General features: G+C 45.3%; 1 protein-coding gene across 1 annotated transcript in view; it reads left to right on the top strand.

Annotated features, from left to right (window-relative positions):
- Nucleotides 1-14,261, top strand: part of LOC139753739 (protein Wnt-4-like) — a 192,262-nt gene that overhangs the window by 155,279 nt on the left and 22,722 nt on the right. Inside the window, exon 5 of the mRNA XM_071670540.1 lies at nucleotides 6,669-6,814. Coding sequence (XP_071526641.1) covers nucleotides 6,669-6,814 — 146 coding nt within the window. The remainder of the gene's footprint in view (nucleotides 1-6,668; nucleotides 6,815-14,261) is intronic.

Below are 14,261 nucleotides of genomic sequence, written 5' to 3'. Positions count from 1 at the left end.
ACACACACACACACACACACACACAGCTGGGCCGCGGAATGCAACTGAGTACTTAGCATGCTAGAAGAGTACTTAGAATAAGCACTAATTAAGAAGCTCGGGGAGTGGACGGATGCTGGCCATTACTATTGTTGATTATGCAATGGCTGGCGTGCAGCCATAAACTACCGGCTGCAGTGCCTTCATCGCCAGACCCAGCCGCCAGGGGGTAAAAGGCCACACTTGGATAAGGTCATCGTTGTCGAATCTATACAGTTAGCAGGACCTTAGAAAAAGGCCCATAGGACCTTGGCAATCAAGGTCTTACCAGGCGTGTAGAGTGTGTCAGCTCTTACTGGAAACCTTGCCGTCAGTTTGTGAACGAGATGAGGTTTTAGACAGGAGTTCTTCTGTCATATCTGTCAAGAGCTGCTTTAGGGCCTGTCAGCCCATCTGCTGAAACACTGTTGTTAAGCCTTTTTTTTTTTTTAAACCTGTTAACACTGGAGTGAAATAGAGTTGTTGGGCTGTTTGGAGGGCTTATCGACGCGGTGGTCAAACAGCCCCCAAACTGTTTAGAGCTCTCGACACGTTGCTGGGAAATAACTGGTTAACATGTTTGGAAACCCCTCATTATTACGCTGCTGAAACACAGTCGTTACACTATTTCGGGGCGTGTCAGTTGCCTACCGTAATATAGCTGTTGAGACGGTCTGAAATAGCTATCAAGTTGCTAAAAACCTCTTAACAACTATGCTGAACTGTTGTTAACCAGTGACAGACCTGTCAACGATGTAATTAGACAGCTGTCATTTGCGTAACGACGTCTCAGGACGGTAATGAAACTGTGGTTAGGTCTTCAAAGGGGTTGGGGGGGTGGCGGGAGGGGGGGGGGGGGAGTTGTTGAAGGACATCTCAACACTGTGTTGAAGCTGTTGTCAGGTGGGTAATTACATCTCAACACTGTGTTGAAGCTGTTGCCAGATGGTTAATTACCTCTTAACATTGGGTTGAAGTTATTGTCAGGTGGTTAATTACATCTCAACAGTGTTGAAGCTGTTGTCAAATAATTGATTTCCTCTCAACACTGTGTTGAAGCTGTTGCCGACTCTCAACACTGTGTTGAAGCTGTTGTCGACTCTCAACATTATATTGAAGCTGTTGCCGACTCTCAACACTGTGTTGAAGCTGTTGCCGACTCTCAACACTGTGTTGAAGCTGTTGTCGACTCTCAACACTGTGTTGAAGCAGTTGTCGACTCTCAACACTGTGTTGAAGCTGTTGCCGACTCTCAACACTGTGTTGAAGCTGTTGTCGACTCTCAACACTGTGTTGAAGCTGTTGTCGACTCTCAACACTGTGTTGAAGCTGTTGCCGACTCTCAACACTGTGTTGAAGCTGTTGTCGACTCTCAACACTGTGTTGAAGCTGTTGTCGACTCTCAATACTGTGTTGAAGCTGTTGCCGACTCTCAACACTGTGTTGAAGCTGTTGTCGACTCTCAATACTGTGTTGAAGCTGTTGCCGACTCTCAACACTGTGTTGAAGCTGTTGTCGACTCTCAACACTGTGTTGAAGCTGTTGTCGACTCTCAACATTATATTGAAGCTGTTGCCGACTCTCAATACTGTGTTGAAGCTGTTGCCGACTCTCAACACTGTGTTGAAGCTGTTGTCGACTCTCAACATTATATTGAAGCTGTTGTCGACTCTCAACGCTGTGTTGAAGCTGTTGTCGACTCTCAACATTATATTGAAGCTGTTGTCGACTCTCAACACTGTGTTGAAGCTGTTGTCGACTCTCAATACTGTGTTGAAGCTGTTGCCGACTCTCAACACTGTGTTGAAGCTGTTGTCGACTCTCAATACTGTGTTGAAGCTGTTGTCGACTCTGAACACTGTGTTGGAGCAGATGTCTGATGTTTAATCCTATCGAAACTGTCATTCAAACTTCTGTTGCTGAAATTAATAAATAGAATAGCACCACCAATATCTATTTACCAGTTACATTTACAACAGAAAATGTTACTGAAATATTAAATAGTCCGGGTACAGGAATAGCACTCTGTGTAATTACATATTTTGAAATCTAGAATTTTTCACACATTTCAAGTATGTATGATGCAATGCTGCATCGATATCAGGTGATGGACTGATGCATTTGGACGCATCGTCTTTAACATCAGGAAATGAGAAGGAAAGATGACATATTCGTTTTCATAAAACCAATATTTCGGAGTTGAATTAGTACACAGACTGTACATCCATCGCCTGCACAGTGAATATTAAATAGATTCATAATTAAATACATTGTGCACGATGGTACGAACCTTAAACACGACGGTACGACCCTTAAACACGACGGTACGACCCTTCAACACGACGGTACGACCCTTCAACACGACGGTACGACCCTTAAACACGACGGTACTACCCTTAAACACGACGGTACGACCCTTAAGCACGATGGTACGACCCTTGGAAACGATGTGACGATCCGCGGACACGTTATTACGACCTTTGACACGTTATTTCGACCCTTAAGGGTTGTTGTGCTCATAGATACAACAGTCCTTTAGGGTCAGGTCAAAGGTTACGTCATCGTACACAAGGGTTGTACTGCCATGCTAAGTGCTCGTACCGTCGTGTTGAAGGGTCGTACTGTCGTGTTGAAGGATCGTACCGTCGTTTTGAAGGGTCGTACCGACGTGTTGAAAGATCGTACCGCCGTGTTGAAGAAATCGTACCGTCGTCTTGAAAGATCGTACCGTCGTGTTGAAGGATCGTACCGACGTGTTGAGGGATCGTACCGTCGTGTTGAAGGATCGTGCCATCGCGTTCAAGTGTCGTACCGACATGTTCAGGGGTCGTACCGTCGTGTTGAAGGATCGTACCGTCATGTTCAAGGGTCGTACCGTCGTGCTCCTAGAGTCGAAATTCACTCTTCATGGTCTATAAGAGAAGACACATTCTGTTTCACCACTTCATCATGATTGGCATATTGTTTCATAATATTATAGTCAACCAAACGTGTGAAAATCATACATAGCAGTTAAACGGATCACACCTCGGCCACATCAGGGCCTACATTCGCATATTTCTCTTTTTATCATTATACTTAGTCGCTGTCTCCCGCGTTAGCGAGATAGCGCAAAGAAACAGACGAAAGTATGGCCTAACCCACCCACATACACACGTATATACATAAACGCCCACACATGCACATATACATACCTATACTCTTCAACGTATACATACATACATATATATACATAGGCATATACATATATACTCATGTACATATTCATACTTGCTGCCTTCATATATTCTTCAGTTTTCTAAGTATATATCTTTATATCTATCTATCTAGCTATTCATTTATCATTATCATTATCATTATCATCATTATCAGTATTCCACAGACATGTCTCACCTGAGTCTGTTTTTATCCCTGTTCCATTTACTTCCATATTTGCCACATGATCAGACTCGAGCATTATATGATAAGTCATCCCAGCTGGTGCATTTTATGATGCTCTCAACTCCCATGCTACTCAGTGCGTCAAATAAGATCTAATGATAACGGTGCACCAGCCCCTGTTGATTTCTCGAGTGCTCTCAGTGACATACTCCCACAGGAAAAGTTCTCCCTGTTTACACTCGTACACTTTGTATCTCCCTGACTCTCTATTCTCCATCAGAGTCGCTGATGTCTCCCAAGTCTGTCTGTTTATGATTGAAATCCTATTACATTAATAGTACTTTATCATTACTGAGAAGTGCGTGTTTGCCTGCTTCCTGCACCATCCTGTCTCTTCTCTTGGTGTTGTCTCTGGTTATTTGTGCTGCTATTGTTTGTTTGTTTGTTTGTGTGTGTGTGTGTGTGTGTGTGTACTTACTCCTTGATCATATCATCGCTACTCTATTCAATTTTCGAATAAAGGTAGACCCATTCTAACCATCCATTCTTGCTCTTGTTATTCTTGCCACTGTGTCCAATGTATTCACACGCTCAAAAATCCCATATTTCCTTCATACTGCTCCTGAAGGAGTAGACGAAAAGTCTTCTATCTAGAGTGCCCATACATGGCTTGCCCATGAGCCATTACACAACACTCCTGGCTGCCTTGCTCTCAAGGACAACACTAGTGTTTCTTTTTCCTTGTTCACCTCTGGAAGCGTCCCCCACTCGTGCTGTTAAGCTTCACTTGGAACGAATGAATTTTGTCTTGCTTCGTTTTCTTTCCGTCTCTCAGATCCGTCCAAGCTTAATGTTGCATATCTTTGTTCGTCAGTAGATTTGATTGCCAAGGACTTCATGATGATATTAAACCAGCTACCCCGAAGGACATCGGTAAAAGACCTATATCTCTGGTGCACTCCTCATTTCTAAAGACCACAGGATCAAGAAATATTACACACGAAACTTGGGTCTTGTAATCTGATCATCAGCAGTTGTTGGGCAACCTTGCCAGCAAAACAGCATGACGAATTCAGCCGACACTCGTGGAACTAGTGTAAGCGTTCCTGCATCATTGATAAACCACAATATCCCTCCCTGAAGTCACTGTCCATCAGGACTTACTCAAGGTGTCTGTAAAACCCTTTAGTTTTCTTTTTATTTGGTCTCTTTCGTCCTCTCAGCCGCTCACTCTATACAGAGGTGACGTTCGACCTTATATCTAAGATGTACGTTCAGGTCCTCTTCGCCCAATCCTGAAGAAAAAAAATGATATAGAACTAAATCCTTCGTCAAACACTACGTCATCGTGTCTTCCTGTGTCCCAACTCTTCATGTCCATCACCCAATATCCCGTTTTCACTCAATCCATAGTTCCCCATCATATTCTGTGTTCATTTTCCTCTACTCGCATTATGCCTTACGGTTTTCTTATCAAAATCTTTTACTCACTACTTCATTATTTATCACAATAGTGAATGTTCATTCCATGAATATCAACATTACCTTTCACCTCTTATTCTTCCCATTGCTCATGTCTTATTCTCCTATCGTGTGTTTTTATCGCATACATTGTCCCATATCGTATGTTTCTTTCGTCCTTGTCTATCATTTTTTCCTTTTCTCGTGCCTGTATCTTTCTCTTCCTGACTGTTCTGTTTCTATCCGTCTCCACCTAATGATAAGTATGCATCTGTCTCCCTCTGATGTTTTGTTATCTGATGTTCTGTCATTTTCTGTCTCTACTTGATTGTCTGATGTTTCTATATCTCCGTTATTGTCTGATTGCATCTGCTAGCCAGTCCTACTTCTGAACCACCAGATTCACTCTCCTTGTCACTGAGCGACCACACACACACACACACACACACACACACACACACACACACACACACACACACACACACAGCTTTAACACACCTTCATTCCTTCTGAAACAAGTACTGAAGTGTTTTCACTCAGTCTTCATTCTAATGATGACAAAAGTTAGTTAACAGATGCTCATGATTTGTTATCACTATTTGCCCAAAGGTTTTAAGATTAGGAAAATAAATCACAGATTAAAGATGACATATCATTCTTTTTACTTGTCCCTTTGAGCACGACGGCACGACTCTTGAGCACGAAGGTACGACCCTTACGTATGATGGCCTGGTTTTTGACATGATCTTTGATAGTCATGTCAAAGGTCTTGCAATCATACTCAGGCAGTCGTACCGTCGTGCTCAAGAGTCGTGCCATCGTGCTCAAGGGTCATACCATCGTGCTCAAGGGTCGTACCCAAGGGTCATACCATCGTGCTCAAGGGTCGTACCGTCGTACCTAAGGGTCATACCATCGTGCTCAAGGGTCGCACCGTCGTACCCAAGGGTCATACCATCGTGCTCAAAGGTCGTGCCGTCGTGCTCACGTACTGTACCATCTTGCTCAGTGTGTGTGTAACCTCGCGAAGGAATGAAGAAACTTCGAGGAAACAGAACATCTGTCACCCACCAACAGTTCTCCTCATTCATACGATCGTCTTCATCTCCTCAGAGTTCCGTATCCCGAGACCCATCATTGGCTACAATCACAGGACTCTGTCCATAGCTTCCCTAAGTCTACAACTCTGTCCATAGCTTCCCTAAGTCTACAACTCTGTCCATAGCCTTCCCTAAGTCTACAACTCTGTCCATAGCCTTCCCTAAGTCTACAACTCTGTCCATAGCTTCCCTAAGTCTACAACTCTGTCCATAGCCTTCCCTAAGTCTACAACTCTGTCCATAGCTTCCCTAAGTCTACAACTCTGTCCATAGCCCTCCCTAAGTCTACAACTCTGTCCATAGCTTCCCTAAGTCTACAACTCTGTCCATAGCTTCCCTAAGTCGACAACTCTGTCCATAGCTTCCCTAAGTCTACAACTCTGTCCATAGCTTCCCTAAGTCGACAACTCTGTCCATAGCTTCCCTAAGTCTACAACTCTGTCCATAGCCTCCCCTAAGTCTACAACTCTGTCCATTGCCTTCCCTAAGTCTACAACTCTGTCCATAGCTTCCCTAAGTCTACAACTCTGTCCATAGCTTCCCTAAGTCAACAACTCTGTCCATAGCCTTCCCTAAGTCTACAACTCTGTCCATAGCTTCCCTAAGTCTACAACTCTGTCCATAGCCTTCCCTAAGTCTACAACTCTGTCCATAGCTTCCATACGGATGACGGACAACCTCCACCTCTTTCTCTCTCTCTCCCCACAGGAACACGGACACTGCGGGAGCCGCGGCCATCGGGCTGAACCTGGCAGTGAGGGAGTGTCGCCGTCAGTTCGCCAACCACCGCTGGAACTGTACTGCCCTCACCACCACAACCAATAACCCACACACCGCCGCTATCATGGCCAAAGGTAAGTGAGTGACCCATCCAACCAATACAACCCTCACCTTAGATACACACAGAACCCTCTGCACCCCAGCAGCTATCCTGCTTCAGGAAGACATATTCAAACATGTCTCCCTCCTTCAGAGTCCAGCCCCAGCGCAGCCGTTTGTAGATTTAGTTGTGGAACTTTGTTTTTTCTTGCGTTGCTACTTTCCCATAAAGTTTCCTGGCAATATACTTTCGCCATACTTACATGGTGCTTCTTCTCACGTTGGAGGTGTCGTCTCCTTTACTAACCTCATCACTCTACCAGTAACCTCACCCCAACCATCACCACGTCATACAACCTTCACATAACCCCCACCGGCAACTACAACACCTGCCACACAACAGTCACCACAAGCCACTCCCTTACAGTCACTAACACCACCTCACCCTCCTCCTACCCATGCTTGCAACTCCCACCACACATATAGCTACCCTACCACAACCCTTCCACTACACACACACACACACACACACACACACACACACACACACACACACACACACACACACACACATACACACACAAACATGCATACAAAGACACACCATCTCCACATTTACCATATTCTCCATACACTTATTACTATCTGTGCGTATTACATGTACTTTCGTTAAATTTGAGATGCTCATGGCCTTGTATATATATATATATATATATATATATATATATATATATATATATATATATATATATATATATATGGTAAATGATATGGCCTTGATTAGGGCTTTCATTCGGCCGTGTCGTCTCAGCTAACATAAGAAAAGAAAAAAACGCGTCAGGTCTTATAAGCGGTCGACTTCATGTAGCAGATGGTAAGAAGTGTTTACATAGACTTCTCAAATATTAGCGTTGTATTCCTTAATATTGCTCACCACACGGTGACGGTCTTATGTATTTCTCATTAAAAAAAACTTATATTTCGTTAATATTCCTCGCGATGATATTTCTGTATTTCCCCACTTTGATGTATCCCACAGTGTTTCTCACTATGGCCTCAGAATTCTCACATTACCAAAGAGACATTCTAGTCTTTCTCAGAAGGACACGTTTCTCATCACTTCCCATTATGAGGTCGTATTTCTGATTGTGTTGTGTTATTCAAAGCTTCCCGTGTGACTCTGTGTTCCACAACAGTTCTCACTGTCAGTTACTGTGATTACATATTTCTTAATGTGACTTCATGCTCCCTCGATGTTCTCCTCGTGGCAAGATGTTCTTCTCCGTGTTCTCACGTAAGATGTTCTTCTCAATGTTCTCGCGTAAGAAGACCGTTTCGTCAGTGTTCTTCATCCAACGTATTCTAAACGTTCCTCATTATTCATGATTTCAAGACTTAATTTTAGTGTTCTTCATCCAGCGTATTCTAAATGTTCCTCATTATTCATGATTTCAAGACTTGATTTCAGTGTTCTTCATCCAACGTATTGTAAATGTTCTTCAATATTCATGATTTCAAGACTTGATTTCAGTGTTCTTCATCCAACGCATTCTAAATGTTCCTCAATATTCATGATTTCAAGACTTGATTTCAGTGTTCTTCATCCAACGCATTCTAAATGTTCCTCAATATTCATGATTTCAAGACTTGATTTCAGTGTTCTTCATCCAACGCATTCTAAATGTTCTTCAATATTCATGATTTCAAGACTTGATTTCAGTGTTCTTCATCCAACGTATTGTAAATGTTCTTCAATATTCATGATTTCAAGACTTGATTTCAGTGTTCTTCATCCAACGCATTCTAAATGTTCCTCAATATTCATGATTTCAAGACTAAATTTCCTGATCCCTAACGGGGACTTAGCAAGCTAAGACCCTCTGACTCGCTTCTGTAATAGTATACAGTCAATGTCCAATTTATGCAGTAAACTGTATTATTGTATAATTCTCTTTACACCGTATAACTTTCGTCCTAATTGGCTAGACAGCAAAGTGATGTGTCATTAGCCCGAACTCTCAGGCAAAGTTCCTTATTCATCTTTAGTTCAAGATTTGTTCAAATTGAATGACATGAACTGGCCATGTGTATCCCAGTTCATGTCATGTAATTTGGACATTTATTAAGACACATTTAGATTGTGAATTCCGTCTGTAAGTCTAGGATTCTGAGCCATCCTGTACATCTGCATCGCTCTATAATTTCTCAGTAGAAACTGGATGTAATTTCTCGGTAGAAACTGGAAATAATTTCTCACCACTGGATATAATTTATCAGAAGAAACTGGATATCCCATTAGCTCTCTCCGTCGTCCTTAATATGTCTCACGACGTATTGTTCTTTCTCTGTGATTTCTTACATTTAATCTAATGTCTCCATTTCATCTTGCAGACGACTTGGTCAATTCGAATTGATTCACTCTATATTGTTCTTGCGCTTCCAATCATCTCTGACCGCAGACAGCATATTGTCATTTACCACTGACCGCAGACCTTGTTTCCCCATTACATCTTAACCGCAGATTTCGTCTTCCTCATTAACCCTCACCGCAAATTTTGTTGACCCATTACCTCTCACCACAGACTCCTTTTTTTCGCCCATTACTATCTCTAACCGCAGAGTTTATGGACCCCATTATCTCTAACCGCAGACTCTGTATTCTTCATTGTCTATAACCGCTCGTTTTGTACTCCCCATCACCTATGAACCGCGGAGTATTCGCTCACAATCATATCCCAGTAGAACTTCACGATTCCACGTATTTCTTACCACAGATTAAATGATTCCATAAAAATTCTTATTTCTCTTTTCGTCCTCGACCGAATGCCACCTTGGAACTTCCCCTTCTGGGGGCTTTTTCTTCCCAAGACATCTCAGAACAAACTCTATATTTTCCCCCATTTCTTTTGTTTTTCTTTGCATTTGCGTTCGCGTATACGTAAAGTCCTTACTTTCGTGCTCTAGGGTCGTGTTGTCGTGCATTGCGTAACGCAGAGTATGGACTTAAGGAGTCCGTAAGAAATATATCAGTGAACGTTACCTCATCAGCATGATTATCTAATTTAATGTTTCATATATTATTCATCGTTCATCAGATGCAGGTCTTGTAGGAGACGCCGCCACGGAATCATATCTTTCGGAAATCAATTATTCAAGAGGTAATAGAAATGCCAGCTCGAGTAGCCAACTGAAATATTGTATGATTAAGGAGGATGTGTCAGTGGGGGGTCACTCATGTATCTGTCTATCTACAGATGGTAGACAGACATAGCTCCTTGTCTCCGGGAGGGAAAACACTCCTGTTCCTTGTCTGCAGGAGGTAAAGTGCTCCCTGTCTGCAGGAGGTAGACAAACACCTGCTCCCTGTCTGCAGGTGGAGACACCTGCTCCTTGCTGCCTAGATGATCCTGTCTCCAATGTCACATTGTGACTGATGCTTCATAATGCAGTAAAAGAATCGGAATGACATTTTGGGAGGTATTTGTGTCCCATCCCATCCACACTCCCGTTACTCTCTCTCTCTCTCTCTCTCTCTCTCTCTCTCTCTCTCTCTCTCTCTCTCTCTCTCTCTCTCTCTCTCTCTCTCTCTAAGACCACCTGAGGCACGCCCCCTCCATTACAAGGCCCCAGACACCCCCCCTCCCCCCAAGACCCAATGGAAGAAAAGGTCGATAGATATATATCGCCCCCGTCGATTGGAGCCGACCTTAATAGATCACTACATCTGACGTGATGACCCCCGTCGTCTCCTCTCCACCACGAGATTTTGACCAAGAAGGGAACCAGCATACCGCCCTCAGGGGTCACTAGCCTATATACCTTCTTCCGTTTACCTGCCGTTAACAGGACTCCTGTTGTTGCGGAATGTGTCGAAGAGTCCAGCCCAAGGACAACCGCTGGTAAAAAAATTGGTAAGGAACGTCTTTCGTTGACACGATCTTATGAAATCTATGTATGGTAGTATATGTCCCCCATATTACGTGGATTTTCTCGTCAATTTTTTTATTTAATTTCTGCCGTCAGTTGAGCCAGAGGGAGAGGTGGGTAGGGTGGTGTGCCTCCTGCTTTAAGTGTCGCGTTTCTACCAAGCTTTTCAACTTAGAGAAGAGTAAAGATGGGAAATTTGCAAGATAATTTATCGTCTCTGGGCGCCCTAGAAGTGACCCCCTTTTTGACTGAGGGCTGCTAAGGAGAGGGTGAGTTAGCGAGTGGAAGGTTGGTTGAGTTGGCGAGTGGAAGGTTGGTTGAGTTGGCGAGTGGAAAAGGTTGGTTGAGTTGGCGAGTGGAAAAGGTTGGTTGAGTTGGCGAGTGGAAGGTTGGTTGAGTTGGCGAGTGGAAAAGTTGGTTGAGTTGGCGAGTGGAAAGGTTGGTTGAGTTGGCGAGTGGAAAAGGTTGGTTGAGTTGGCGAGTGGAAAAGGTGGTTGAGTTGGCGAGTGGAAGGTTGGTTGAGTTGGCGAGTGGAAGGTTGGTTGAGTTGGCGAGTGGAAAAGGTTGGTTGAGTTGGCGAGTGGAAAAGGTTGGTTGAGTTGGCGAGTGGAAAAGGTTGGTTGAGTTGGCGAGTGGAAGGTTGGTTGAGTTGGCGAGTGGAAAAGGTTGGTTGAGTTGGCGAGTGGAAAAGGTTGGTTGAGTTGGCGAGTGGAAAAGGTTGGTTGAGTTGGCGAGTGGAAGGTTGGTTGAGTTGGCGAGTGGAAAAGGTTGGTTGAGTTGGCGAGTGGAAAAGGTGGTTGAGTTGGCGAGTGGAAAAGGTTGGTTGAGTTGGCGAGTGGAAAAGGTTGGTTGAGTTGGCGAGTGGAAAAGGTTGGTTGAGTTGGCGAGTGGAAAAGGTTGGTTGAGTTGGCGAGTGGAAGGTTGGTTGATGTTGGCGAGTGGAAGGTTGGTTGAGTTGGCGAGTGGAAGGTTGGTTGAGTTGGCGAGTGGAAGGTTGGTTGAGTTGGCGAGTGGAAGGTTGGTTGAGTTGGCGAGTGGAAGGTTGGTTGAGTTGGCGAGTGGAAAAGGTTGGTTGAGTTGGCGAGTGGAAGGTTGGTTGATGTTGGCGAGTGGAAGGTTGGTTGAGTTGGCGAGTGGAAGGTTGGTTGAGTTGGCGAGTGGAAGGTTGGTTGAGTTGGCGAGTGGAAGGTTGGTTGAGTTGGCGAGTGGAAGGTTGGTTGAGTTGGCGAGTGGAAGGTTGGTTGAGTTGGCGAGTGGAAGGTTGGTTGAGTTGGCGAGTGGAAGGTTGGTTGAGTTGGCGAGTGGAAGGTTGGTTGAGTTGGCGAGTGGAAGGTTGGTTGAGTTGGCGAGTGGAAGGTTGGTTGAGTTGGCGAGTGGAAAAGGTTGGTTGAGTTGGCGAGTGGAAAAGGTTGGTTGAGTTGGCGAGTGGAAAAGGTTGGTTGAGTTGGCGAGTGGAAGGTTGGTTGAGTTGGCGAGTGGAAGGTTGGTTGAGTTGGCGAGTGGAAAAGGTGGTTGAGTTGGCGAGTGGAAAAGGTTGGTTGAGTTGGCGAGTGGAAAAGGTTGGTTGAGTTGGCGAGTGGAAGGTTGGTTGATGTTGGCGAGTGGAAGGTTGGTTGAGTTGGCGAGTGGAAGGTTGGTTGATGTTGGCGAGTGGAAGGTTGGTTGAGTTGGCGAGTGGAAGGTTGGTTGAGTTGGCGAGTGGAAAAGGTTGGTTGAGTTGGCGAGTGGAAGGTTGGTTGAGTTGGCGAGTGGAAGGTTGGTTGAGTTGGCGAGTGGAAGGTTGGTTGAGTTGGCGAGTGGAAAAGGTTGGTTGAGTTGGCGAGTGGAAGGTTGGTTGATGTTGGCGAGTGGAAGGTTGGTTGAGTTGGCGAGTGGAAGGTTGGTTGAGTTGGCGAGTGGAAGGTTGGTTGAGTTGGCGAGTGGAAGGTTGGTTGAGTTGGCGAGTGGAAAAGGTTGGTTGAGTTGGCGAGTGGAAAAGGTTGGTTGAGTTGGCGAGTGGAAAAGGTTGGTTGAGTTGGCGAGTGGAAAAGGTTGGTTGAGTTGGCGAGTGGAAGGTTGGTTGAGTTGGCGAGTGGAAAAGGTGGTTGAGTTGGCGAGTGGAAGGTTGGTTGAGTTGGCGAGTGGAAAAGGTTGGTTGAGTTGGCGAGTGGAAAAGGTTGGTTGAGTTGGCGAGTGGAAAAGGTTGGTTGAGTTGGCGAGTGGAAGGTTGGTTGATGTTGGCGAGTGGAAGGTTGGTTGAGTTGGCGAGTGGAAGGTTGGTTGAGTTGGCGAGTGGAAGGTTGGTTGAGTTGGCGAGTGGAAAAGGTTGGTTGAGTTGGCGAGTGGAAAAGGTTGGTTGAGTTGGCGAGTGGAAAAGGTTGGTTGAGTTGGCGAGTGGAAAAGGTTGGTTGAGTTGGCGAGTGGAAGGTTGGTTGAGTTGGCGAGTGGAAAAGGTTGGTTGAGTTGGCGAGTGGAAAAGGTTGGTTGAGTTGGCGAGTGGAAGGTTGGTTGAGTTGGCGAGTGGAAGGTTGGTTGAGTTGGCGAGTGGAAGGTTGGTTGAGTTGGCGAGTGGAAAAGGTTGGTTGAGTTGGCGAGTGGAAGGTTGGTTGAGTTGGCGAGTGGAAGGTTGGTTGAGTTGGCGAGTGGAAGGTTGGTTGAGTTGGCGAGTGGAAGGTTGGTTGAGTTGGCGAGTGGAAGGTTGGTTGAGTTGGCGAGTGGAAAAGGTTGGTTGAGTTGGCGAGTGGAAAAGGTTGGTTGAGTTGGCGAGTGGAAAAGGTTGGTTGAGTTGGCGAGTGGAAAAGGTTGGTTGAGTTGGCGAGTGGAAGGTTGGTTGATGTTGGCGAGTGGAAAAGGTTGGTTGAGTTGGCGAGTGGAAGGTTGGTTGAGTTGGCGAGTGGAAAAGGTGGTTGAGTTGGCGAGTGGAAGGTTGGTTGAGTTGGCGAGTGGAAGGTTGGTTGAGTTGGCGAGTGGAAAAGGTTGGTTGAGTTGGCGAGTGGAAAAGGTTGGTTGAGTTGGCGAGTGGAAGGTTGGTTGAGTTGGCGAGTGGAAGGTTGGTTGAGTTGGCGAGTGGAAGGTTGGTTGAGTTGGCGAGTGGAAAAGGTTGGTTGAGTTGGCGAGTGGAAGGTTGGTTGAGTTGGCGAGTGGAAGGTTGGTTGAGTTGGCGAGTGGAAAAGGTTGGTTGAGTTGGCGAGTGGAAGGTTGGTTGAGTTGGCGAGTGGAAGGTTGGTTGAGTTGGCGAGTGGAAGGTTGGTTGAGTTGGCGAGTGGAAGGTTGGTTGAGTTGGCGAGTGGAAGGTTGGTTGAGTTGGCGAGTGGAAAAGGTTGGTTGAGTTGGCGAGTGGAAGGTTGGTTGAGTTGGCGAGTGGAAGGTTGGTTGAGTTGGCGAGTGGAAAAGGTTGGTTGAGTTGGCGAGTGGAAAAGGTTGGTTGAGTTGGCGAGTGGAAGGTTGGTTGAGTTGGCGAGTGGAAAAGGTGGTTGAGTTGGCGAGTGGAAAAGGTGGTTGAGTTGGCGAGTGGAAAAGGTTGGTTGAGTTGGCGAGTGGAAAAGGTTGGTTGAGTTGGCGAGTGGAAGGTTGGTT

The sequence above is a fragment of the Panulirus ornatus genome, chromosome 2 (assembly GCF_036320965.1).
Source record: "Panulirus ornatus isolate Po-2019 chromosome 2, ASM3632096v1, whole genome shotgun sequence".
NCBI lineage: Eukaryota > Metazoa > Arthropoda > Malacostraca > Decapoda > Palinuridae > Panulirus > Panulirus ornatus.
This window is presented reverse-complemented; position numbering and strand designations above follow the sequence as displayed.